This window comes from Plutella xylostella, chromosome 21 (genome assembly GCF_932276165.1).
Source record: "Plutella xylostella chromosome 21, ilPluXylo3.1, whole genome shotgun sequence".
Taxonomy (NCBI): Eukaryota; Metazoa; Arthropoda; class Insecta; order Lepidoptera; family Plutellidae; genus Plutella; species Plutella xylostella.
The window spans coordinates 6,534,756-6,562,229 of record NC_064001.1 but is presented as its reverse complement, the minus strand read 5'-3'; the positions used below and the strand labels follow the sequence as shown (position 1 = coordinate 6,562,229).

Below are 27,474 nucleotides of genomic sequence, written 5' to 3'. Positions count from 1 at the left end.
AGAGTATTCATTCGAGCTGGGCCGTGGGGAGATTTCTCATCTATCGTGGACAGCCCGCACTCTCTTCACATATCATTGAGTGAGATCACATCCTTTGAAGGTAACTTAACTTGGTGGCGAAGAATGTTTAATTGTTTCCTGTGTAAATAAACTTGGCCGCTAGCACGCAGTCACAGACTGCCATAATTAATGAAGGTATGTAGGTGGTATTCCATGCAAACTCAGATATCCACGCAGGCTTCAAGCGACGTCTGGTATATGTTACTTATCGTGTACTTATTGTGAACTGGCCATTACCTATACATTATTTATCTCTTTCGATCTCGCACCTGTTGCATAAGTAAGAAGTTTAAATAAAACTACTGCTTTGGTATTTAAATTGGCGAATTTATTAAATTCAATCACTATCAACTTCGAGTAAATGAAGTACACAAAACTTGCAATCATAATTTGTTCGCTCCATTCATAATACCTTGTGAAAGGATCAGCTAGCCACACATAATTTCATCAATTCATTTACATGTGGTCAACTTTACACGACATAAGACATGAGTAAAAACAGAAATATGTACACAGTATTATTTTAAAAGACTATCACATTATATCTTCTATGACGAGGGTGATAAAAGCCGATGTAGTTATTATTTCATAGCATTCGGTTGAATCTCAACTTATAAATTGTTCTAAGAAAACAATGCTATTTTATTGAAAGCAAACCACAGTCATAACACATAATATTTTATTTAGGTATTACACTTATTTCAAAAGCAAACTTCACAAACCGGAATGGAGTAACTACAGGTCAAAAGTTTATACCTGTTTATAGAGTCGACTGTACCTACGATAATCACCATACTTTATTAAAACCTGTAGATGTAGGTATTATTATCGGACGAGCGCGAAACGTCGATAATCTCATAAAATACTAAACATATGTGAAATCATAATATTTAAAAAACTGCGCTAAAGCTGAAACGGTTTTATAGAATAACTTATATTCCGATAAAGATATATTTATCCGAGCCATACCAATAAGGTATGATAAAAAAACTTACTGAGATTGAGCCCAAAACCACAGTGCAATAAAAAAAACTACCAGCGGACCAATGAAAGTTATTCAATGTGTGGATAGAATGACGTGCCTACAATACCCTCAGATCTATGTACTACCAACCTGGTACAGGTTTTAACATTCTGTCTGTATATTTATCAACTCCATAAGTTTCATAATACACAATATCTGCTAGGGTCACTTGTCTGCCGAAACGGAAATTTTAGTTTACATCAATCTAAATCTACCACACTCTACAGGGTGTTACAAAAAGGGTATACTAAACCGAAGCCTAGGTGTGCAGCATGTTATATCTAACACATGTATTATCACACGTTGGTTTCGGCTTAGTATACCCTTTTTGCAACATGCTGTATATTATGATATAGTAAGTGTTACTTCAAAAGCCTTGTCTCACTAGCAGGTATTTATTCTTAACTGTGCCCAAGTTAACAAAATGAGGTAAGGTAAAATAAGCTATTTGTAAAATAGTAGGTAATATGGCATCCTGACGTAAAATATATCAGCCATTCAGATATTAAAAGATTCAGAAACATCATAATAAGCATTTAATCTGCTTTAAGAATTGAGTATTTAGGTAATAAATGAATTTCATTTGAGAAGGCATTTGTCTAGTACATACATGAAACAGACACAGTATTTATGCAAACCTAAAAAAATGGTTATGGCGATAATACATTGTCTTATTTCGTGTTTATTTTTAAAAATTCATAATACATTCATGTATATGTAAATAACTGGCAATGTTTGAATAAACTTTGAAGCTCTCCTATATGAGTTAATTAACAACTGCATAGATCAGACATTGCTATATTTCATTATTGCTACATATACATTTAACTTTGTACTTTCAAATGCGTCATGTTATTTGGAATATTACTAAAACAGGTAATGATAAATTGGGAAATATGTTTAAGAGTTTACAAAATCAAGATGCATACTAGATTAAATAATAATAATATACTTACTACATTGTACGAAGAATTTACTTCAAAACCAACATGATGCATTTGATAGACTTATTAAATATTATTATCCAATGTAGGATTAGGTATACACGCTATTTTACTTACAGATTGATTTCATATACTTAAAAGGCATTACGCAGGTTTTAATGTTACACTTTGAAACACAATCATATTTGAACTAGCAAGGTGACACCACTCACGACACCTGTATTACAAAATATTTCCTGTAAAAAGAAAAGACAAATTAGTGAGACCGGCTCACTTTTAGGAATGCTATTAAAATAACTTATGATTTCAAACTCATTTACACTAAAAGATGTTTACCTATTGAATGTTAGAAGACATTAAAAAAGTACTGGAAAATATTTCCTTCGGTTCTATGTGTAAACTATTGAGGACATATTAAAGTCAGCAGAATACATAAAAATACGACAATTTAAAACCTGTATCTTGATTTATTTGTACCATAAAACAAATTTTGCGTTAATCTAAAACAGATTATTAATGTATTTCAATACCATCCGCAACAACCGTCGTATAAAGGCGGCACCAAGTCCTGTATTCCTTACAGATCTAGCGAAGAAGCTTTTGTAATCAAAACTGATTGTTGCGAATACTCCTAACCACTGCTTCCTCAAGCAGCCGCAAGTCGCCGAGACTCGCATTACACCGAAACTAATTTAAAATTTGATACTGGCTCTGAATATGGAACGTTACGAGATCACTGACAAGCTAAAATATCCGAACTCGTATCGAATTCGACACATCACTGCATTTCCGTGTGGAAAGTGCGAGTAATACCTGATTACCGCCATCTGTTGGTGGCGTGGGGAACTATCTGGTGCGCCGCGGTCACAAGGCGGTGGCTAGCGGGGGGAGGGATATTTCCCTCCGGATGTAGAACAATATGTAGGGCTTGCACGAAGCCACCGTCTCCGCGTCCGTCGCCCGCACCGTCTGGTCGTTGAAGTGGAACCACTGGTCTTCGTTTATCGCAAACGCTGTGTAGTGGCCTGACCCCGCACTGAAATAGAAATGACAAATTAGTAATTACATAAATTACATTTAACGAAACGCCCTAGGATTTGGAAGGCGGGCGGCATGAGTTACAACGCATTAGTGCGTTATCAGTCGCATTCTGAGGGTTTTCAATCACCTTGTATAAATGTAATGTCCTCCTAGTCGAATTTCGACCACGGCGGCCAATCTCATTTGAAATCAGCCATCGGCGCGGGACTGATTATAGTGCCCAAAGTGTGTGCGCGTGCTATCGGTTCCATTTCTCTCACAACCCAATGGGATATATTGACCGCCACGACACGAGAGAGCTAGAGGGGAGAGTGTGACTGACCCGGAGCCGTGGTGCACGATGACGGCGGCCAGGTCGTACAGCGCGCGCTCGCCGCGCCCGCTCGCCGGCACGAACTGGGACATGTCCAGCGCCGACAGCGGGAACGATATCGACGTGTCCACTGGTTCTGTTGCTGGCTACAGACTGAATACTAGTAATTCTCCGCCATTGAGTAAGTTTCTCAACGTTTATGAGCAGACGCCGCCATTTTGTATGCTGTAACTATATACAATCTGCGTCTACATGACGTATACAGTGTGACTGACCCGGAGCCGTGGTGCACGATGACGGCGGCCAGGTCGTACAGCGCGCGATCTGTACTACCACAATAAACTTTAAACACTGTTTAACAAGTGTTTAAATAGAATTTTGAAACATTTTGTGGACGTTTGACAGCGCTAAACACCTGTTAAATAGTGTCTAAGTTTTTGTGGTAAGGCCTTATTGATTCTCCGCCATAGCGTAAATTTCTCAACTTCCCGTTCATGAGTAGACGGCCGCCATTTTGTATGCTGTAACTATATACAATCTGCGTCTACATGACGTATACAGTGTGACTGACCCGGAGCCGTGGTGCACGATGACGGCGGCCAGGTCGTACAGCGCGCGCTCGCCGCGCCCGCTCGCCGGCACGAACGATATCGACGTGTCCACTGGTTCTGTTGCTGGCTACAGACTTAATACTAGCTGTACTACCACAATAAACTTTAAACACTGTTTAACAAGTGTTTAAAAGAATTTTGACACATTTTGTTGGCGTTTGACAGCGCTAAATCTTCTTTCTTTCTTTTTCTTTCTTTCTTTCTTTCTAAACACCTGTTAAATACTGTATTTTTTTTTGTGGTAAGGACCTATTGATTCTCCGCCATTGAGTAAATTTCTCAACTTCCCGTTCATGAGTAGACGGCCGCCATTTTGTATTCTGTAATCCGCCTGGTCTACATAATGTAGGTATAGAGTGTGACTGACCCGGAGCCGTGGTGCACGATGACGGCGGCCAGGTCGTACAGCGCGCGCTCGCCGCGCCCGCTCGCCGGCACGAACTGGGACATGTCCAGCGCCGACAGCGGGAACGATATCGACGTGTCCACTGGTTCTGTTGCTGGCTACAGACTTAATAAAAGCTGTACTACCACAATAAACTTTAAACACTGTTTAACAAGTGTTTAAAAGAATTTTGACACATTTTGTTGGCGTTTGACAGCGCTAAATCTTCTTTCTTTCTTTTTCTTTCTTTCTAAACACCTGTTAAATACTGTATTTTTTTTTTTGTGGTAAGGACCTATTGATTCTCCGCCATTGAGTAAATTTCTCAACTTCCCGTTCATGAGTAGACGGCCGCCATTTTGTATTCTGTAATCCGCCTGGTCTACATAATGTAGGTATAGAGTGTGACTGACCCGGAGCCGTGGTGCACGATGACGGCGGCCAGGTCGTACAGCGCGCGCTCGCCGCGCCCGCTCGCCGGCACGAACTGGGACATGTCCAGCGCCGACAGCGGGAACGATATCGACGTGTCCACTGGTTCTGTTTCTGGCTACAGACTGAATACTAGTAATTCTCCGCCATTGAGTAAGTTTCTCAACGTTTATGAGCAGACGCCGCCATTTTGTATGCTGTAACTATATACAATCTGCGTCTACATGACGTATACAGTGTGACTGACCCGGAGCCGTGGTGCACGATGACGGCGGCCAGGTCGTACAGCGCGCGCTCGCCGCGCCCGCTCGCCGGCACGAACTGGGACATGTCCAGCGCCGACAGCGGGAACGATATCGACGTGTCCACTTTGGTTCTGTAACGTGATGAAAAATGTTAAATAAAATAGGTGCGTTCAAATACAAAAGTAGGCCAGCAGTAATTAAACACGGCGACTTGATTTTTGGATATGCATTAATCACAATTATCTACGTAGATTAAGATGCTAAGCAAGCTGGTCTGATCCCGCAGCACAGCATTTTATCTGAGCAGACAAACGTCACTAATCTTTATACCTTCATTTGCGTAAAATACGACCGTTTAACTAGCACTAGACCAATTTATAAATGTCGATAGAGATGCTATGTAACTAAGTCAAATACCAGCATCTTTATCTATCACGGTTAGATTGGCGCGACCACAACCAGTAATCTACATAGAAAAAGAAAGCACACATCAGGCGAACATCACGAAGTATACCTGAAGTAATTATGCCAGCGGAACCGCTTGAGATGCAGACAGAGCACGTTGGGCAGCCGCCGCAGCCAGAACTGCTTGGTGGACTTCTGCTTGCACTTGCACGACGCGCAGTGGTAGCGCTCCGTGTCCGCTAGCTCTTCCACCTGGCGGGAATCAGGGGTTTAATTAAGTTATCACATGGAAGATAGTACAAAATTACATACAGTTCCCCAAAATTGATAATGCACATAGAAATCTTCGCCATTGTTCGGCAACGGTCGTATTCCCGAGAGTTAGAAAACTATTATGTATTTAGAGTGGTTAAGTGCATTTCCTTAATGAAATTTTAGTAGAATTATGTAATTGGTGCTAAAAGAGATAATTGATTTATCAGTAACGAAATTTGATTCAATAATTCATAATATTCCATAATATTAAAATTTACTTCGAAAATGTTACAGTAGGTACTTTTCAAGTGTCTTACTGAAGCTGATGTAAAGATGGATGAAAAAAGGTTTGAATAACACAAGGTTTATATTATAAGGAGAAATGGATTTCAAACACAGGTTTATATTAAAAAAATACGTAAGTTTATTTAATAAGATTATGAATATATAACTAATACAATTAAACACAAAACTTATAACTAGATAAAATTAAATAAGCACTAATAACTAACTAAATTATTAAACTAAGTATGTAAATATAAACAAAAAAACGCTAAGAATTAGAATAATATTTTTATGTATGAAACTGAAACCTAAAACTGACCTATTGGGGGCGGTCCGGTGTATGACTGGTGCATGTGCCTAAAATACACGCCGCATTGCCCCTCTGGACGGCAAGGGAGAGCCTTTGTAGGAGGAATGCTCCGGACCGGGGGTCGAGCCCCTTGTCCCTCATTCTTTTTCCTATTTCTTTCACAAAGGCTTTCCCCTGCCTTCCCCATGCGCCGGTGGTCTCTATGGCCAGAGGGACAAAGATGAATGAAGGCAAAAGATTTGAGTACTTCAAAGTTTTTGCCCTCGCCGCTGACTCCGCGGCAGCGCCCGCTGTCACTGTGGTGGCCGCTAAGTGTGATTGTGCAAATGTGCACACGCAAGTAGCGTCCCACAGTAGACAGCGGCCTTTCTCCCACGGAATCAGCGTTAACCCGTCTGGTCTCTTCCCGTCCGTACGAGACAACCCCCTTGGTTCGAGAGCACAGGGGATGCCTGCTGATGTTAGGCCTCTTTTTACTACGTCATTTAGCGCTTGGTGCCGGGAAAATCTACCCGCGCTCCGGACACAGTGTAGCCCGTGGCGACCCTGCCCGTTGACCTCCGCCCCGCAAATGCAACGATGTGGGTGGCAGACGTTGCATCCTAAGCGGAGCGCTATGGCTACTCGTAGCGTGTCGCCATCCAACAACGTCCCCAAGTGGGGCGAAGGCACCGCGTGGAGCCACGCACCTGACTCCGGGCAGGAGGCTGAGCGTAGACGGGCGAGTTCCTCCCCTGTGCTCTGTGCCATGAGTTGTTCCAGGGCCAACTTACACAGCTCATCGTCCCACATCCGTTGTGCCCCTGGCTGCTCGGGCACGTCGCTTCCAGGACACCGAGATCTCCATAACCTTTCAGCCTCCCCCACAAAAGGAATGCTGAATCCGTCACCATTAATTTTTAAAATGCGAGTGACTAGATTCAACACTCCGTGTGAGGAAGCCAAAAAAGCCGGGAGCTCGGTGTCCTGCAGGCGGCGGATGCCGAGGCCGCCGTGACGCACGGGGAGCGCCGCCTGGTCCCACTGGGATGGAGACATTTCTATGTTAAGGATGACCTCTGACAACTCTTTTAAAACAGCGTCGTATGTATCTGCCAGTGTCCTGTGGGACCAGACGGGGGCTGTTCTTGCGAAGTAAGTTAATTTTGGGATGGAAAGACAGCTACGCAGAATGGTGAAGGCTACATGGGCAGGTAGGTGTTTCAAATGGGGCATAGTGCCTTTCAAAGTTGAAATTTTTGAATTTAATATGTTTGGTATCCCCTCGGGAAATATTGGAGAGCCTAATAGAGAAAAATTTGTCTTCACCAGCAACTTTATACCTGGCAGCTTAAGGCCAAATTGTGTGGCATTGTCGCTCGTGTTGTCTGGTGAAAACAGCTCACATTTTTCGGGGTTTGATTCCAGTCCTATTCTTTTGAATTGTGTTTTTAAAGTCTCAATGTCATTTAAAACTTCGTCGGGGCTACCGCCAATGCAGCCGTCATCCAAGTACCAGACGTTTAGGGGTGAACGTAGGGATTTCACTACATCCTGGATAGCCAGGCTAAATAATAATGGGCCCAACGGATCTCCTTGCTGTACTCCTACCTGGGATTTGATTTTGTGTTCGCCAAAAAAGAGGTTGCTAGGGTATGCGTAACATTGGTGTAGGTATGGGTATAATGAAGGGACGTGTTCTCTTGTCTTATCCAGTATGATGTCACGCTCTATGCAGTTAAATGCGTTTTTGACGTCGACTTTAAAAATAACTTTATCTGCAGTTGCTGAAAGGGCAAAAGCACGGGTAGCGTGGATCGCCGCTTCGCAGCCTAAAGGTATGCCAAAGCCCAACTGCAGCGGTTCCAGAACTTTGACCGCGGCTTCTCTGGCAGCTCTGCATCCTAATTTTGATACCAGACGGCGGATGACGCTTCCCACTGCTACGGGACGGATGCCGCCATCCCTCTTCCCCAGGGCGCAAAGAGATGCCCCATATAGGAAAGGGCATACCTCCCGGTTAACCAAACCCTTTAATAGAAAATTTGATAGGTCGACGAGAGCGCGAACCAAGGTGGCACCGTTGTCTCCAGCGCTAGCTGATGTAAGTTCTTTCAGATGTTCTGGGCGAAGGCCATCTAACCCACCAGCAGAACCGTTTTTGAAGGAACTAATCGCTTCCAGAACATCTGAACCCTTCACCACCAGATGATCGCTAGTGAGGTTTGGTTCGGGCGGGTAGACCAGATCGCGAGAGGGCGGGGGATGTTTTGACTGCAGGGCATTAAGGGTTTCAGTGTTATTGTTGGCTATGGAACAATCAGACAGAAGTATCCGAACCGCACCCGCCAGATCTCCGTCGTAAACTTTATTTTCTACGATTTTGTAGAGAGACCTCTGTTTAAAATTTAAATTATCTGAAAAAGCTTCAGGATCTTCTTCCAAACTGCTGCTAATTATATTAGCTTTAACTTTGGATGTAAGCGAACGGTCTTGTTTATCACGTGAGGGAACCTTTAGGCAGGAGTATGAGAAAGAAAGTAACTCAAACCAATCCTCAACTCCATTCAGCCGCATGCACCTTTGGATAACTTCCGCGAGTTTTCCTGCTGCCATATGTCTTGCACCTTTGGGCACATGTTTTAAAACGCGAACTTTCTTCTTCAACTGTGCTAGCTGCTCCAAGATACATGGTGGCGGTGGCCGGGGCGACGGTGAGCCATCAGGCCGATCTGGCTGTGAGGTACCCGATTGTGGTACTCGGTGGATTCTACCAATGTGGATATTTAGCCCTCTTGGTATTGTGTATTGTTTAACCGAGCCAGGGCAGTGAGGACACACGGCTCTTGAAATGTTCATTAAAATAACTCACTGCGCGGCGTTATAAATGTTTTTGGTAGCTTTAAGATTTTCACTAGCTCTATATTTATCAATTCTTTTGTGTTACTATCCCACATTATTATAAATATTTATAAAATCATATTTTGAGTTGTTATTGTTGTGCTGTCAACCGTCAAAAAACGTTGTTGATATAATAAAAAAATTAAATCTTAGTTCAAAAGTATTTACAGCACTGATCATTTCACATTAAGAATTTTTTTTACATTATTTACAGCGCTGATCATTCACAATAATATTACAATTACAAACTTGGTCTTTTGGGTGTGGCTTTATTGGCAAAGTGAAGTCTATCAATGTGAAGTATATTTTATTCTTAAATGTGCCTTATAATATGGCATCGTCAAAAATAATTAAAGTTGAAATTAAATTCACATTTGAAAAAAATAACAAGAACGATGTGTAATTGCAGCTCTTTATAATTCCACAAAAGTAATATTGATCTTGACCTTGAGACCCTTGACTGATTGATCCAAATTGTTTTCGATTATGTGTTACATGATATTGACTACTATTTCTTTCGAACAAGGATCAAAATGCAAGTGCTCTTACGATTCAATGATTCGGGTGTTTCCGGGAATACGACAGTTTGCGAAGATTTGCATGCGCATTATTAATATGGGAGAACTGTACATGACGTGACATTACGGACATAGGCGTCGCACTAACTGGAAAGCTCCAGCGACAATCCAGGAGCGACATCTAGCGGGCGGCGCACTAACTGCTACAACACTCACTTGAAGGAGCGACATCTAGCGGGCTGCGAACTAACTACTTCAACAATCACCTGAGTCAGCGACATCTAGCGGGCGGTGAACTAACTACAAGCTCCAGCGACATCTAGCGGGCGGCGCACTAACTACTTCAACCATCACCTGAATCAGCGACATCTAGCGGGCGGTGCACCAACCACTAGTTCCAGCGACATCTAGCGGGCGGCGCACTTACTACTTCACCACTCACCTGCAGGAAGCTGGCGAGGCAGGCGGGCAGCGCGGCGGGCTCGCGGGACGCGGGCAGGTCCGGCAGCTCTAAGGAGAGGTCCAGGAAGGGGTCCAGCTTCTTGCTGACGGCACCGCAGGCGAGGCATCGCACCTGGATGAGACAGGTAAACATGTTACACGGTTTCACAAAATGAGCGATTTGAGACAGCTGGCATGGAAGAGGTGCATAATTCACACTATCAACTGTTGCTTATATGTATAAGTCTGGCGCACCCTGCGCAATCTGCGAATGAAGCTAATCACCACGACGACAAGCCATAGTCCTGGCCTGCATTAGTGTTTTTCGCCGACACAGGAAGATACTTATCAAGGGGTTTTAAATTTATGTTCGGAAAGGCTGCTTTTTCAAGCGAGCATAGCAAGCTAGTACTGTGCTGGGTTGGGGTATGCGTGTTCTATTGACACGAGGTTTGTTTTTATTGTGGTATATATAAATGTGGTACCTCGCTCTGCAGCGTGCCCCCGAACACGGCGGTGACGATGGAGGCGGAGCGCGCCGCGTCCTTGCCCTCCGCCGGCAGTAGCTGCTGCAGCTCCGTGTGCAATCTGCAAGGAGATATAGCAAACATCACGTCGGGGTCACCACTTTGGGGGTTATTTTATAATGAGATTATAATTATTAAATTAGATTGTCACGAATTATAACTTTTATCAAAAGGTGTGGCGAAGGCAGAGCTATAGGCTACTTATTATACTGGATTCTCCATGGGAAAACTTTTCGCTGAAAAAAGCTAGAATTACGAATATTAACAAACAACCACCAGGCCCTATAGCACAGGGCGCTAATAAGACCTGACAAAAGTTCTCCGTCACACTCACTCTTGAGGCTGCGCGATGTGAGTGACGGCGATGCAAAACTTTTGTCACATCTTAAATGCGTCTCGTACTAGCTCTTCAGGTTAGTAGGTATATGACACGGACCTGTCGAGCATGTACCGCAGGAACTCGTGCGCGTCCTGCTGCTGGTAGCCGCGGAACCTCGGCACCACCTTCCAGATCACCAGGAACAGGCACTCCGGCGAGATGGCGCCCTTCGACCCGCACCCGCCCGTCGACAGGTTTATTAGCACCTGCAGGCGTAGGGGAGATTAGATATAGCGCAACAAGAAAGAATTAGGAATCATCATCATAATCGGCTTGCGGCCCATAGCTTTCCATCTCCAAGCATGAGCAGCCACTTTTCGCATGTCGTCACCCCATCCAGCCAGAGGGCATCCTACACTATGTATGTTTGCCTAGTCGCGGTCTCCACTCTAGACAACACAGAATAAGGAATAACAAGTAGGCATAGGTAACGGTAAGGGTCTTCACACAAAATTAGCCTGATCGAGTGACGTATCATCTGTTCCTTATAATGTTCGGCGCACCCTGGGCAGCAGAAGGGCATAGCATTTCAAATTGAAGCAAAATTATTTTGGCGACTGAATAAAGATTTGTAAAATCACTGAGAGATAACACTGTCTTCTTTGCCATAACTCACTATCATAATATTTCAGAAAGAATACTTAACATAAATAATTTTATGAACTAGTACCTTTCTAAGCTCTTCAGCCATTACTAAATCAGTCATCTCCTGTCTCGTATAACTCCTTGAATGATACACCTTCCTTCCATTAGTTTTCATCTCCAAAGAAGGTAGACTGCTGAAATAGCAGCTGAACTCCTGAATATTGCTAAGACTCTGCAGCACCGCGTTCATGAAACAGGTGTTGCCTAAATTCTTCAGACCTACAACTTTTCTGTCTTTTGGACTCTTTCCATTGATAGAAGATAACTTTTTTTCGACTTTTTTAGATGAGTTTTCTGCTGAACTGCTGTCTTCAGAGTGAGAGCGTTTCCGCGAGCGCGGTCGCAGGTTTCGCACAGGCTCATCAATCTGGAAATTACATTAAAGATATTAATAATACACACATAATATTTAAATTAGGCTAACAGGTTCTTGATATGAATCGAGTGACTGCACAGAAGCAGATATAAGGGAAAAATTTCACCTTTTATTTACAACATATATCATTAAGGTAAAGCCAGAGACAATTTAATCCTTATACATATTGTAAAGACTACTCAATAACATGTCTCATTTTGATTATTTGTATGTTGACAGAAAAGCTACTGTAAATTCTTCACCTTAGAAGTTGTAGGCACCTTCATATCATTTCCATCAGGTGTTTCACCAGAGGATGCATTTCTCTCTTCAGCCCCTAAAGGAGAACTAGGTTGTTCCGTGTTCTGTACTGACGAGTTATTGGACACTAGGCTGCCATCTTTACTGTTCTCTTCACTTTGCTCCAAAAGACCATCCTTGTCATTTACTCTACTGTTCTGTTGTAAAACTTTCCGTAGTTTGCCTATTATCTGATCATCAGTGTCACTTGATACATAGTCATCGCACTTGTAACTGTAATATTTAAAAAATATGTAAGTGTAAGAAAATTTAGAACAATTAGCTTTTAGCTGTTGTAATAATTATTCAGAGAATGAATAGTCAAAGTTCATATCATCTAATACCATAATATGCTTAAATCACCCTGATACCCATCAGCTGCATAAAATTATAAATATTCAGATGTTGCAGAGAAAAGAAGTCGAACAGACATAAAATCTTCAACAATGGATGTATTAAAGCATTCACGGTATCACAATTTACCAGTAAACAGAGAAGTTGTCGCAGCTGATACACAGCTGATGGTCCGTGGCCTGTGCATGTTTCTCCGCATGGCCATTGACATACCGCCCACAGTGCACCGCCCCGCAATGCAGACACAGCCATATCTGGTCCTTCACGGAACATTCTGTTGGCAATAGATTGTATTACTTATGTAAAAGTATGATTTAATTATCATAGGTGTTAATTAAGAAAGGTTTAAGCTTTGAAAGGTTACAAAATTGTATGGCTGAGAATGTTTGTTTATGCTGGCTAAATAGTTCAAAATACTGACTTCAAAATTTAAAATGCTAAATATTGCTGCCTTTATCTGTTGGTATGATATTGTAGTGTTTCAGGTAAGCCCAAATATTGGGTTATAAATCTTATGAATCATGATTTCCTACCTACTGTTAGAAGGTAAACAGGACCAATACTAATACAGCCAAGACTTAATTAAAATTTTACGTTTAGACAATAAACTCCGTCATAACAGTCACGGTCACCCGTGCCGCTCTCCCCCCTCCCCTCCCTTTACAACAGCTGATTATTAACTTCCCTTTCCCTGTATTGATTTTTTAAATATAACCTTAATATTCGACCACGACGTGGTCCCACCCTTACGGACATCCCGGGCAAATTGATGAAGCAGTAAAAGTGATAGATTTACTACCTGAACAGTCGAAGCTCTTTGTGATCCTGTCGTCTTGAACGATGTGGTCGGTAACAACCTTTACGTGGTCAACTACATGTACACAATCCATTTTTCATACTACGAATCAAATGATTTACAGATACGAAATGTAGCTTAGATTACTATCTCATAAAATAGAATAGGAAGTTCAAAAATAATTTACAGTACGATACAAAATCGAAAGAGCAGCGAAAAAGCAAAACAATTATTTTGAGTTTTTTTTATCAGTGTTGCCATGAGTAAATAAAATTTAGCGTTAGCGTCCTCTCCTTAGGTTATTCATTGTCTATGGTTTCAGCCAGAGCTTCTTCAGGGTTCAGGGGTTTTGAGCAGTGTGAAATGTGACAAGAACTTTCTTCTCAAAGAACTTTTACAAGGACGATGGTAGGAAGTATATTATACGCTAATGAGTCCAGGTTTCCCACAGTTCATTCAACTGAACATGATTGATCATATTTTTTTAGGAACTACCTAATTGGTATAATATAAATTAAACACAGTACATACATTTTAAAGTATTTATTAGCTTAAATTAACGTCTGCCAGCGTAGTTTGAGGTGGCAGGCTGAGTTAGCTGAAGACCGTTGATGTTGTTGAAGTCGAGCATCTTCAACATGTCCTTGGTGTCAGGGTCAACCTCAATGATGTCATGTTCCAGGGCAGAAACCTCTGGGACGTAGTTGTCACGTCTCTCACGCTCCTCCTCTTGAAGCTTGATGGAGATACCACGCACCTGGGAGTGTCGGAGACGCCTCATCAAGTGGGTGGCAAACCTGTAATGAATTTTATTGACCGTTAATTAAATTATAATTGAAATTTCACTGATTAACTTTTATTTCACTGACTATAATATTTAGTGCACCCAATTTGTAGGTTTGTTAAGTAACATGATAATTCAGTCAGTTGTTGTACTCATACATAGCACAGAAATGTTGAGTTATAGTGATGGGTTCAAGTTTATGAAGTCCTTGTAAGGCTATAAATATAAAATTATGAATAGAAACGTATATCCCGTGTAGGTAGAATTAAAAATTTCAGGCCTTAACCAACAATCACTCAATATCAGATACATTAATCGAAAAACATAATATAACCTAAAATAACACAAGTAAATAAATTGAAAATACAACTTACCCAGCGATCTTGTTACGAAGAGGCTTGGTGGGAATGATAGCGATTTCCTCACATATCCTCTTGTTGGTATCAAAATCCAAAGTCAACCTTGTGTAGTACTTCTCAATGATAATTTTCGCCGCTTTCTTGACGGTCTTGGTCCTGACACGACCCTAAAATCACAACATTTTCTTGAAAATATACTTACAGAAAACATCTTAAAATAAACTTAAAAGGTTTCACAATAACTTGGGCACTATAATAACTGGGGATTTCGACGATTTACATGGATTTTTAATAAAATAAATTACCATGGCTGCGAATTATTGTATCCGTCTTTGACAGTTAACAAAAAAGAATCACAGACTAGGCGGAGAAAACTTATTTCGACACACCAATCTATTGCTCTGTGTTTAGTTGCCAGGTAAAAATTTCTTTAATCCGTATAGCAGCTTCTTAGAATAATTACTTCTCTTGGCTGACTAACTATAAAACATTTTCTTTTGTATTTCCCTACATTTTTATTGTTAATGTTATGCACATGCGCTTTGGGTTAGAACTTGTAAAGGTTTACCATTTAAAAAAGCATAAGAAAAGAATGTGCGAGCTGTGTATAATATTTATGTATTCTTATGGAGAATTTTTGGTATGTACTTATTATGGAGAATTTCCTTTCTAACAAAATAAAATGTACTATAGTAGTGAGCTTTTGGTAGTGAGTGAGTGATGCATACTTGAAAAGACTCCTCAAAGCCTGACTGGGTCTTCTTTGCGTGCGAAATACCTTTCTTTTTCGCAAATGGCAACACTGTCACCGGACATAGTAGTCTGTGCGACCGTCGCCGGTGACATCTGTCACTGTCAGTTAATTATTACCGCGCGGTTCCGCGGTTGCCCTTTTTCTTGTTCTTCATTTTAGATTCCTTGTGGTCTACCGTTGAAAATTGGCGTAATATTTGTTAAATTAACTGACGCCCACAGTTCCTGGAGTTATTATAACTAGTCATTATTATTAATCAGTGCTAAATAAATACCGACAAAATGTTTTGGGGTAAGTGAAATATTGCCGGCTTCGTTTGTTCACCACGTGTTGGTGTAGCCGTTATTTTCCCCTTTTCTCAGAAGATAATGGCTAAATGCTGTAGATGAAGTACTCGGAACCTTTGTTTATTACTATGAACTTCTTCAAAGCAAGTTCTGTTGATGTAATAATTGAATAACTCCCGTTTTGTTAAGTTGACAAAAATGTTACAGTGTGGCGTAAACTGGTCATGCTGTGCATTTTGCATTACTACCAGCTTTAGAGCCAACAGCCTTTATCTAAATGTTTTAACCTAATCAAACTGTGTTAAAAGGTCTGTAATCCTTATCATATATTATGGAAATCCATGATTTACTTCTATATTTTTTGCCATAAACCGCCAACATGACTGTACATAGAATCTACACTGTGAATGACCCACCTACCCTGATTTTTATTTAAACTACCTCTATATTGTAATAAAAGAATCAATATAGTTACTTCTTCATGTAACCAAAGCAAGTATCAAACAGGACTCCACCAAACTTATAATGTAATACTCACATTTCAGGACTAATAATGGAACCTAACAAGCGGTACACCCAAGTGGTGGAGAAGCCGTTCCACATCTCCCAGGCTGCGCTGGACATCTCCACCGGAGACAATGAGGCCTGCCAGGTCATGGTGGTTGTGGAGTCCAAGAACTTCCTCGTGGCCACTCTGCAGAAGACCAAGCAGATCCAGGTTCCCCTCGACCTGTACTTCAAGGCAGGAGACGCTATTTCATTCTTGACAAATGGTAATGGTATGATTCATGCTGGTTGTATAGGCATTACTTGAAGTTATTGTTGCTTGGTTAGTTTGTTTATGGATATTTGACTAGAATAGCATTTATGGTGTAAGTAAGGGCAGTACTCTCTGACATAGTCTTGTGGACATTTATCAAGATATAGGAAATGAGATGATTGAGATGAACCATACTGTGCTTTAGATTACTAAATCAAAATTATGTACTTTAAAAATTACTTAATTGTACTTATACAATGTTCCAGGTAAGAGCAATGTCCACTTAACGGGATACTTGGACCCTGAGTTTGAGGACATGTCTGGTGACGAGGAGGAGGAGGAAGAAGATGAGGAGGAGGCCCCGGAGCTGGTCCCCGTCAACACCAAGAACAAGAGGAAACTGGAGACCAGCAATGATGCTGCGGCTAAGAAGCCCAAGGCTAGTGAAACTTTAGTATAGTCTAGATTATTTCATGCATCTAGATTCTTTAGAGTTGTGACAAAGTATACTACAGTTGGTGGCTTTATGATTTAATTAAAGCAATATTTTAGGATGGCAGATGATTTGGACATGTTACTCATGATGATGATAACATAAACATACCCCTGTAGTAACCCTTTACTGTAGAGGTAGAAAGGCACTGTTACAGATCTGGCTGTTTTAATTTTAATACCATTGATCTTGCCAGCATTACCAATACTGCAACAACAAAATCTTTAATAAATCATAACAGAGAATATTCTTCTAAATGATATTCACAATCACATTATGTTCCTTTACAGCAAGACAAAAAGGCAGCTAAGAAGGCACCAGCGGCTGATGACAGCGACGCCTCCGACGATGATGATGATGACCAGCTGGCCAAGTTCCTGGACGGAGAGGATGTGGACACTGACGAGAATGATGAGTCTTTCAAAGTGAACACCTCAGCCGATGACAGGTGTGTACATGATTGTAAATCTTTAGTCCTTGATGTTGTGGGGGATGCTGGACTAGGCCTAAACCCTTCCTTCATTGGAACCCCAGCTGTGCGGACGTGATGGGTCGTGCTGTGTTGGATGGTGGATCTGAGTGTGAATATACTATTATTTAATCTAGAGGTTTGATCTCATAAACAATAAATTGGTAAATTTGCTTTGAATTACAAATATTATACATGTCATGTAATCAACCTGCTAATTCCCCAGTGATGAGGAAGATTCTGATGAAGAAGAGGAAGACGATGATGACTCTGATGAGGAGGCTCCACAGCAGAATGGTGATGCCGAGTCATCAGACGAGGCCGAGGCTGAGACTACAGTGGACAGCACGCTGGAGACAGACATTGACACATCCAAGCTCAGTAAGAGCGCAAAACGACGACTGAAGAAGAAGCTCGCACAAGAGAAGGCGGCGGGAGCCCAAGTCAATGGCAAAGCTAAGGTAAGAAGAAATCTTTTTATGTTTCACATCAATCCAACCAGCAGTAATAGAGCCTGCTTAAATGGTCCATCTGGGTATTCCTCCAAAGTTCAGCCCAATGGAAGTACCTTTTCAGTCATGCAATGGTGTCAATAATTCAATCCGTTACTCAGACTCTTCTTCCTCATATTTAAATTGATGATGATTTTAGTATTTTATTCTTATTTCCCTGTGTTGTCACTAGAAGGCCGATGAAAAGCCACCTCAGCAAAAGGCAGAGAAGAAGGAACAGCAACAGAAAGCCAAAAAGGAAATAGAACCCGCGGAGAAGAAGGAGAAGAAAGCACTCAGCGGCGGCGTCGCCATTGAAGACTTGAAAGTTGGAAACGGTCCAGTAGCAAAGCCCGGCAAAGTTGTACAGGTACGTAATCATATTTTGCAATGACAAGAATAAGTAGTCTTAAATATGAACCACTATTACAAGTCACTCTTAAGTATGGTCTGCACTAGCAACCATGACTTGTTTATTACAATGACCTCACAATTCACAAATTAATTATACTCTTGTTCCATGTACAGGTATACTACGAGGGTCGCCTAAAGTCGAATAACAAGATGTTCGACAACTGCCTGAAGGGGCCCGGGTTCAAGTTCCGGCTGGGGTCCAAGGAGGTGATCTCTGGGTGGGACATCGGCGTCGCTGGCATGAAAGTGGGAGGCAAGAGGAAAATCGTGTGCCCACCCGCCATGGCGTAAGTTTATTGGCAGATATTATAATGTTTATTAAAGTATGAGCTATGAACCATTGAAGTGGTGAGAAAAGTGGAGCCTCAGCCAAATAGACAATGCTGAAAAGCTTATTTTGATACAAATTGACCCAGGATTCTAGTCCGCATCTCTGCCATAATCATGTGATTCAGGTGTTTTACCCAACTGAGATACCACCACTATAACCCCACTTGATCTTGATATTCCTAAGAAAATGTATGTTTTAGTACCTTACCTCCTTTACTAAATTGTCATAAACTTACAGATATGGTGCTAAAGGCTCCCCACCAGTGATCCCCCCCAACTCGACGCTAGTCTTCGAAGTGGAACTGAAGAACGTGAAGTAAGAAGCTGATAGCCATTGTTGAGTATGCATTATTGGAATGATGTGTTGTTGAAAGTTTTGTATGGATTAATTTCTTAATTCGTAAGCGGGAAATATGATGCAGCAGCATGTGAAATGAAACAACAAGGATTCTATTTTTTTACTAGGTTTTAATCAGGTTCTAGGAGAACTGTATGTGTATTTTTTTATACCTATTTGATTGTATGTATACCATTTCCATGTTACTAACAAAGCATTTAAAAAGCTGGTACTTACTGATAGATGTGTCTGAAACCGCCTTTTAGAATAGAAGTTCCAATAAGTGCTAAGCTGTTTAATTTTATTTTTGATTCTTATTATGCAATTGCATCATATTTTCAGTTGTATTTGTTAAGAATACTAGAATTTAAGAAAAGATACTGGGTATAATTGATCACATTTCCGAATTTTACTTTAAATAAATGACACTAGTTTTTTTCAATTCTAGATTCCTTCATTGTTTCATACAGATATTAAGAGTAGAGTATAGCACTTGCTCGTCCATACAAAAAGAGAAAACGTTTTACTACCCCTAAATATTATCCAATCTCCATGATTTTTTAATATGTTATTGACACAAGGAATAACTAGGTTTATAGGTTTTCCTTTTTTCAAAATTTTCTATAGATTCAAACTTATAGGCACCTCAAATAGTGTTTTTTTTGTGATTGCGACATTGTTGAATTAAGCCGTTTGTGGATCAATAACAACGTATTTTTTTTAAAAAAGCGAAACCTATAAACCTAGAATATATTAAGCTGAATCGATTGACACTAAAATCAAAGAGATTGGTTGATATTTAGTTAGTGTAAAACGTTTTCTCCCAAAACCAGAATTTCATCAAGAAAAGTACCTATTGTCAGTCCCGAGCTGCAGTGCTCTCTATCGCACGATTGAGGGTCGGGGGGGGGAAGCAAAGCACACGTACGATAGGGATGTCCATAGTGAAGTCGATAGTAGAGATGGGATCCCGCCTGCGTTATCGATATCTATAGATATATACAGGATGTCCCATGTTAAATTGCACATCCGAATCATAGTGACACAACTCGTCATTCTAAACATCTTTTGTTTTAAGACTTTTGATTGTTTGCGAATTTTATTTTTGCTAATTCATAGAAACTTTGTTGGCTATGAGATTTTTTACTATATAGACAGTAGATTCTTTTTCACGAATTTACAAAAGTCGAAAAATAAAAGTTGTTTTTAAAATTAAGTCACTATAATTTGGATGTGCACTTTAATTTGGGACACCCTGTATATAAAAAGATGTGAATAGGAAAAGTTTAAAGTACTAGTAGGTAGGTTTTCAAGCAAAAAAATTACTAGTGACTATATTATATTTAATCCTCACTCAACATGGATTAGGTTACTTAGGAAATTTTATTTACTTACATCTAAACTAACATAGTTACTGATAAAAATATAATACTTACTATAATTGACTTGAGGCCACAAAAGCGAATAATAAAATGTATTCTATGATATAATTACTTAGGTAAGTATATATATATCATCAGCCAATAATCATCCACTGCTGGACATAGGCCTCTCCCAAGGAGCGCCACAACACTCGGTCCTCGGCCTTCTTCATCCAACCACTACCCGCCACCCGCCTAAGGTCGTCAGTCCAGTGGGCAGGAGGGCGTCCCACGCTGCGTTTGCCTGATCGTGGTCTCCACTCGAGAACTCGTCTACCCCAACGGTTATCGGTTCTTCGGCAGATATGACCAGCCCACTGCCACTTCAGCTTGCATATTTTGACAGCTATGTCGGTAACCTTAGTCCTCTGACGGATAACCTCATTTCTGATACGATCCATCAGAGAAACCCCAAGCATAGCTCTCTCCATAGCTCGCTGAGCGACTTTAAATCGGTGGACCAGTCCTACCGTCAGTGTCCACGTCTCTGCACCATACGTCATCACTGGCAGGACGCACTGGTTGAAGACTTTTGTCTTCAGTCTCTGAGGAATGGCCGAGGAGAATATGTGACGAAGTTTCCCGAATGCAGCCCAACCCAGTTGGATGCGCCTTGCAGCCTCCTTGTTGAAGTTGCTTCTGCCTAGTCGAATAGTCTGCCCGAGGTAGACATATTCTTACACAACTTCGATTGTTGCCTCACCAACGGCGACCGGCTCCGGTTTGATGCGAGCATTGTACATGACTTTCGTCTTGTCCAAGTTCATACCGAGGCCTACACGTCGGGAAGCAGCATTTAGGCCACTTAGCATCCAGCTGAGTTCCTGCAGAGATTCTGCCATAATAACGATGTCGTCCGCGAAGCGGAGGTGTGACATGTACTCGCCATTTATACATATGCCATGTCCTTTCCAGTCCAACGTCTTAAAGACATCTTCCAATGCATTGGTGAACAGTTTCGGAGATATCACATCCCCCTGTCTCACTCCACGTTGCAGTTGGATAGGTCTTGTCTTGTGGTCCTGTACTTGGACAGTCATAGTAGCGGCATTGTACAGACATCTCAACACCTCGATATAGCGCCAATCGATTTGGCATCTCTGCAAGGATTCCAAAACTGCCCAGGTCTCGATGGAGTTGAAGGCTTTTTCATAGTCCACAAAGGCTAGACTCAGAGGCTGATTATACTCTTCGGTCTTCTGTATAATCTGCCTTACTGTGTAGTACAATAGACCACATTGTACTAAAGCCTTTTCGAAACCCGGCCTGCTCTGGGGGCTGAAACTCGGATAACTTTTGGGCAAGACGGTTCGTGATAACCCTTGAGAACAGCTTGTATACATGGCTTAAAAGCGAGATCGGTCTATAGTTCTTCAGAAGGGTTTTGTCACCCTTCTTAAAGAACAATACCACGACGCTCTCAGACCATGCCTCCGGTGTAATGCCATTGTGAAGAACCGAATTGAGGAGCCTCTGGAGCTGTTCGAGGATTGCAATACCTCCAGCTTTCAGAAGCTCTGTAGTAATTCTGTCTTCACCCGGAGCCTTGTTGTTTTTAAGCTGCTCAAGGGCTATCCTAATCTCGCCTATGTCAACGTCAGGGATGTCGTCAGTGTAGTGGCGTATTAGTGGCGCTCTGGAATCGGTGAGCTGAGCCACAGACTTCTGCGCGTGTAAAGCATAAAGTTGTCCGTAAAAACTTTCGATTTCTGCAAGAACCTCCGGCTTAGAGGCAACGATATTACCATCTGCAGACCTCAATTTCGTCAAGTGGCCTCTCCCAAGTTGCTGAACGAAGACTTTTGACCCCCGATTTTGCTCAATTTCTGCTTCTATGGCGCGTGTGTTGGAGCGACGGAGATCTCTTCGTATCAGCTTCTTTATACGCTTGTTGAGTACCCGTAGTTCTGACGAAGTGTCACCTGCCGACGGAAATTCGCGTCTCTGCCTCATAAGCTCGAGTGTCTCGCTTGAAAGTTTAGACTCCTTGCTTTTGCTTCTCATGCTAAAAGAAATAAATACTAAGACAACTCAACATTTATAAACAGCCCCGAAACTTTGTTAGTAGGTACTTATAAACTTAAATTTTTACAAAACTATCATAATGTTTTTTAGATTCACTGCATATATAGATCTAAATAACCTTACATACAAAATGATAGTCCAAGTACCGGCAAAAGGTCTATTTTCCAATCATCATAATTAAAAAAATTAAAAAACCGACTTCAAAAAACCACTAAAATGTAAGAAATAATTTAAGGTTTACACAAATTGTACTCGTATGTGACAGTACAAATATACCTAAGCAGGAACTGTTCTCTTTTGATGTTGGTGCGGTGACAAAGTAATCTGAAGAAATATGGCACCAACTTCAAAAAAGAACAGTTCCTGCTTAGGTATATTTGTACTGTCACATACGAGTAGAATTTGTGTAAACCTTAAATTATTTCTTACATTTTAGTGGTTTTTTGAAGTCGGTTTTTTAATTTTTTTAATTATTATTTTATTTTATAGTTTTTAGTTTATTTGCAATATTTTTCAATCAAAAGTAAGGTGCAAATGATACCAAAAAGTCCTACTAATCAATACGAATCATTCAAGCCTAAACACGAAGTAGTTGCTATAGAAGGAGTTCCCCTGACTGCCTTCCGTTTCCATCATCAGATCAGCTCAAGGTCACCATCATATTTTTTTGTTATAAGAACTATATTTACATTCTTAATTTCATTAGAATCGGTTAATATGTGCCCAAAATGGAAATTCATACCCTGTTTTTACCCCTTTACCCACCCTTGGGGGTGAGATAAAATTCTGAAAAAAAAATGGGACCACCTGGGAGCTCAACCCAATACAACAAAAAAAGAATTTTCAAAATCGGTCCATAAACGGCGGAGTAATCGGTGAACATACATAAAAAAAAAAGATCCCGACGAATTGAGAACCTCCTCCTTTTTTTGAAGTCGGTTAAAAAATCCATTTTATGTACTTACCTACTAACTCGTTACTAGGTAGGTAATTACCTACATAATAAAATACTTACTCACAGTCACATCACATGAAATTATCACTAATTACTTATACTTCTTTCTATTTATCTTCAATAATTTCAAGTTTCGCTCACAAGTCACAACTAACAATCACAACACAGAAATAATAATATGAAGGTAAGACGAAGACACTCCGTGTTTGGTCGCAATTTCTCGCCAACCGGCGCGGCGGCGCGGTGGCGGCGGTGGCGGCGCGGCAGCGTGCATCGATGTGTGCGTGACGCTACTTGCATGTGTGTGTGCGGTGCCCGGCGCGGGCGAGTGCACGAGCGACAGCAATACTTTTCCTAAATACCTATTTCGCTAGAATCGCGAAGCTATACTCTCCTCTTAAGTATTAATTTTAATTAATGTTAGGCTGTTCAAGAAATTGAAATAGCTTGAAGTGCAAAGCATATAGATTGTAAGTTTTAATTACAAAGACTTCTTTATTCAGGCAGCCTATTGTGTGAATCTTTCTAAATCTACCATCCCAACTATTCCCAAGTAACTTTTCAGCATCATGTACCTAATTATCAATATTTTTCATTATTTTATGGATGTTAAATGAAGAGCTTTATCATAGCAGGCATGTTAAATTATCTCTAGACAGTAAAAATAATCTTAAAGTTGATGTATTATGGATACTAAGTTTATACTTATGTTAGAAAAGTTCAGAATTCCACCCTCAGGCTGCCATCAACCCAGTGTCATATTAAATGTTTGATTACCAATGTGAAATAAGGAAAGTTATAGCAGGATTTTGTGAATTGCAAAAATTAAGTTGACATTCATGATTTATAAAAGTTTTGCTGTATGTTAGTATTGTCTAGCCTCAACATAAAAGTATTTTTAACCTGACTATACTACAATAGTAACAAATAAAATGTTCAATTAAAGTTTATAGAATGTTTTTTCTTAATCTACCACTTTATGTAGGAATCATTAAGCCTCTATAAATTTGTAAGTATGTAGTTGTTGGTTGTGTTGGTCGTGTGACACTCGCGACTGGATGGTAGGCACAGACATGAGCGAGCCATAGTGTTTGCTCGCACAGAAGGATGTTTCCATGAAAAAATACAAGGCCAAACATTTAAAAAATACTTTTTAATTTAATACAGATTGACAAACTATGCACATAAAACTAAATTCATTTCATAATAAATAATGACATTGTAGTTGTTTATTTGGTTGAGGTTTTATAACGCCATTGCGCCAATTCACTCTGCTTTTATCCTATCCTTCGGACACGTGTTAGTATCTTTGGCTTCCTCCTTAGGCTCGGAAAGTGATTCTTTGTTCTCGACGGGTTTTCTGCTAAACGCGCACACTCCTCCCTCGCATTTCAAGGGGAATTCCGTCGGCACCACGTTACCGTCAGCATCTTTCACAGCCCACGGGTTCCAGTATCGTAGCACGTAGGGCTGAATAAATTTGTGCCACAAGAATAATAGGACAGGAACAATGAAGCACGGTACACACACCATTTTTCAAATATTCAAAGCTTGAGAAGTCTTGACGGAATGTAAGATTAAAGGAAAACTGTAGCTAATGTAGTAATTTATAAATGCATTCGAGATCTAACGTAAAATAACATCAATGACGAACAAAAATAAGCCAAACTTGCATAAATTTCGAAACACAATCTGACAGTCACATACCACAGCTGACACTGACAGGTGTCAGCTTATGTGACCACAGAATACGTAGTCTATTGAACTGTGGTCATTTTAAATATCCTCGGAATAAAGATTTTTTAAATAAGAGTTTCAAATAAAATGTATGAATTTGTAAATTTTGCAAAAAGCAAATACAGTCAAACTATAAAGTCCTGATATCAAAGAGTGCGATTTTGCTAAGACTTTTTATGAATGATGATCAGTTATTTACTTACTTTTACATACCTACATTTTAAAAATAAAATACTGATTGACGGTAATATGTACGTACCTACGCAATATTGCGTAGTCGGCATTCAATGTATTAAATACGATCAGGACTTTATAGTTTTACTGTACGTACAGTCCAACTATAAAGTCGTGAAAACGGAAGTGGATCCTAAATAATTGTTAAAAACCGTATTTAATGGATATGTACCTATTATATTTATTTAAGGACATATCCGTTAATAAGCTATAACCAATACAAAAGGTACTTATTTTATTTTAAAAAATGTAGTTAAGGGACTAACATAACACTCTGGCGAAAAGTGGGTGCAGCAATGCACCTCTGCCTACCCCGCAAGGGAGTACATTAGTACAAGGTGTGTGAGTGTGTGTAGTTAAGTTAAATAACTGTTAATTATAAAAAGTCTTTGCAAAATATGACTTTATACTTGTAGTTGGACTGTAAGTACTTAACACGTACAAGTAGGTATAGAACTAAGTACAGTGCCACTAACTTATCTGTTCCGGTGACAGCTCACATAAATGTCTAATATTTCTTAATTCTATAAGATTTTAAGTTTACCCGTATTGTTAATTCGTTCTTGCGGTGTTAATAAACCCATCTAATCATCATCATCATTTTAACAATATACAATTCATTAGTAAGTAATGAGATATGGATCAATTTATTTCGCTCTCACCGGAACAGATAAGTTTGTCGCACTGTACATATACCTAGTTGGTTTTCCTTTGCAGTCATCAAATATATGGGATTCCAAATGTCAAAAAACCAATAATATAATGGACATAGTATAAGTACTTACCCAAGTTTTTTTGCAATACTTATTGAAAAATGTTAGCATCTATCTACTCGCCGAAGCCGCTATTTTTTTCTATTCGTTACCTTATCGGTATTAAATAGGTATAGTATTCTTAAGTCACGTCTAGTCTGGAGTCTGGTCCACGCTCTGTTTTACTTAATTATACTGGTAGTCTGGCAAGCATCAGCCTGGCTCAGTCAGGCGGCCTAGTCCGCGGGAGCCTAGGGTCGGCACTGCCTTAACAAATTAAGTAGGTATTTAGTAGATAGATACCGATGTACTCCCGATGTATATTGAATAGTAAAAACTTCGCCGGTGGACAGGCCAAAACCCCAGACTCCTCCACCCCCTAAGCTACAAAAGTAGAATAAATTAAATTAATACTTAGTAGATATTCATGAAAATGTAGATATATTTAAAAAAATAACAATCAACAATTACTAACTTAAATTAAATCTCTTCTATTTTATTTTAAAAACCCTGTTATCGTAATTGACTAATTTCATAAATTATGATAAATATGTATTATTATAGTACTTATACCATAGTATCAGTTTACTATACATACATCCTATCCGACTAGCTAACTACATAGCATAGGTCAGTCTGCTCCATAAGTAGGTACTAGCTAAGTATACACTTTCGTACCTTGTTATACTAACAAAATCAATGAACCGAATTTGACAAGGTAAATATGGGTAGGTAGTAGGTACATATCGGTACTTATGAGGCAGCCTGAACCATACAAAAATATACAAACTTATTAACTCCATAAGTTAGCTGCACTGATAGGTTTAGGTACATCTAAAAACTGTAGAAAGGATTAGTTTTTAGCGTTCTAAAAATTGACTCTACCTGGATACGATAGGTTATAAATAACAGTAAACTTCTCCTTAAATAAGTAAGTATCTTCTAATGTTCCTTGATAGCCCTATTATAGCCTTTAAACTGCAAAAGTATAATAATAAAGGTTTAAAACTATGTTCCTATATAGGTACTACAATGATTATACCCACTTCTTACTATATAGGTACATATTTAGAACTTACACTAAACACTACATGTAGGTATGATGATAAAATCTATGATAGATAAAGATGATAAGGATAGGTAGTTACCTAACGCAAAGAACAGGTAGGTACGTAATTGTAATTAGGTAGATACCTACTACAAATTTTCCTAGAATGAGATCTCAAATTTCACAGCACATTATGTAACATGAATATACCTTTTGGACATAATATATAGGTACTTACAACAAAACATCAACAAATATCTAGGTAATTAACTGTCTATAATAATAAAATCTAATAAATATCTGCATTTCGGTTACAATA

At 40.1% G+C, this 27,474-nt stretch overlaps 4 protein-coding genes across 6 annotated transcripts; 1 reads left to right on the top strand and 3 right to left on the bottom strand.

The window, feature by feature from the left end:
* Positions 1 to 366: 366 nt before the first annotated feature.
* LOC105392779 (ubiquitin carboxyl-terminal hydrolase 3) lies at positions 367 to 13,772 on the bottom strand. Of its 2 annotated transcripts, XR_007267506.1 has the most exons (11): positions 13,509 to 13,772; positions 12,839 to 12,983; positions 12,319 to 12,589; positions 11,726 to 12,067; positions 11,113 to 11,261; positions 10,635 to 10,737; positions 10,151 to 10,282; positions 5,570 to 5,712; positions 5,058 to 5,186; positions 2,842 to 3,064; positions 367 to 2,264 (listed from the first exon to the last, which is right to left on the bottom strand). XR_007267506.1 is itself a non-coding variant. In XM_038115791.2 (10 exons), exons 1-10 carry the CDS (start codon positions 13,597 to 13,599, stop codon positions 2,893 to 2,895), a joined length of 1,677 nt encoding a protein of 558 aa, XP_037971719.2. In that variant the 5' UTR covers positions 13,600 to 13,771; the 3' UTR covers positions 367 to 2,892. The 2 variants fall into 2 exon arrangements, 1 of the variants encoding a protein (XP_037971719.2); XM_038115791.2 differs by having other exon boundaries at positions 367 to 3,064; positions 13,509 to 13,771.
* A 261-nt stretch (positions 13,773 to 14,033) lies between these two features.
* LOC105392771 (40S ribosomal protein S17) lies at positions 14,034 to 14,980 on the bottom strand. Its single transcript, NM_001305512.1, is given in 3 exon segments — positions 14,034 to 14,302; positions 14,664 to 14,815; positions 14,954 to 14,980. Coding segments are annotated over 3 exon segments (396 nt in total). The 5' UTR covers positions 14,957 to 14,980; the 3' UTR covers positions 14,034 to 14,061.
* Positions 14,981 to 15,497: 517 nt separating this feature from the next.
* Positions 15,498 to 19,425, top strand: LOC105392770 (46 kDa FK506-binding nuclear protein). Of its 2 annotated transcripts, none has more exons than XM_038115672.2 (8): positions 15,498 to 15,693; positions 16,235 to 16,468; positions 16,716 to 16,888; positions 17,233 to 17,390; positions 17,638 to 17,872; positions 18,096 to 18,272; positions 18,431 to 18,603; positions 18,885 to 19,425. In XM_038115672.2, the coding sequence occupies exons 1-8, from the start codon at positions 15,684 to 15,686 to the stop codon at positions 18,964 to 18,966; spliced, it is 1,242 nt and encodes a 413-aa protein (XP_037971600.2). In that variant the 5' UTR covers positions 15,498 to 15,683; the 3' UTR covers positions 18,967 to 19,425. The 2 variants fall into 2 exon arrangements, with proteins under 2 accessions (XP_037971600.2, XP_011562751.2); XM_011564449.3 differs by having other exon boundaries at positions 15,499 to 15,693; positions 16,235 to 16,462.
* Positions 19,426 to 24,518: 5,093 nt separating this feature from the next.
* On the bottom strand, positions 24,519 to 25,089 carry LOC105392769 (UPF0729 protein AAEL015238). The gene has a single exon (XM_011564447.3). The coding sequence runs from the start codon at positions 24,915 to 24,917 to the stop codon at positions 24,651 to 24,653; it is 267 nt and encodes an 88-aa protein (XP_011562749.3). The 5' UTR covers positions 24,918 to 25,089; the 3' UTR covers positions 24,519 to 24,650.
* Between the last annotated feature and the right edge of the window lie 2,385 nt (positions 25,090 to 27,474).

Bases quoted from the DNA above. Each gene is read 5' to 3' on its own strand.
- LOC105392769 (XM_011564447.3), bottom strand. From the start codon at position 24,917: ATGGTGTGTGTACCGTGCTTCATTGTTCCTGTCCTATTATTCTTGTGG.
- LOC105392779 (XM_038115791.2), bottom strand. From the start codon at position 13,599: ATGGATTGTGTACATGTAGTTGACCACGTAAAGGTTGTTACCGACCAC. The intron at 12,984-13,508 runs GTAGTAAATCTA...TATTGCCAACAG, and splicing joins AAAGAGCTTCGACTGTTCAG to AATGTTCCGTGAAGGACCAG. The intron at 3,065-5,057 runs GTCAGTCACACT...TTTCTATTTCAG, and splicing joins ATCGTGCACCACGGCTCCGG to TGCGGGGTCAGGCCACTACA.
- LOC105392770 (XM_038115672.2), top strand. The intron at 17,391-17,637 runs GTGTGTACATGA...CTAATTCCCCAG, and splicing joins AACACCTCAGCCGATGACAG to TGATGAGGAAGATTCTGATG. The intron at 17,873-18,095 runs GTAAGAAGAAAT...TGTTGTCACTAG, and splicing joins AAGTCAATGGCAAAGCTAAG to AAGGCCGATGAAAAGCCACC.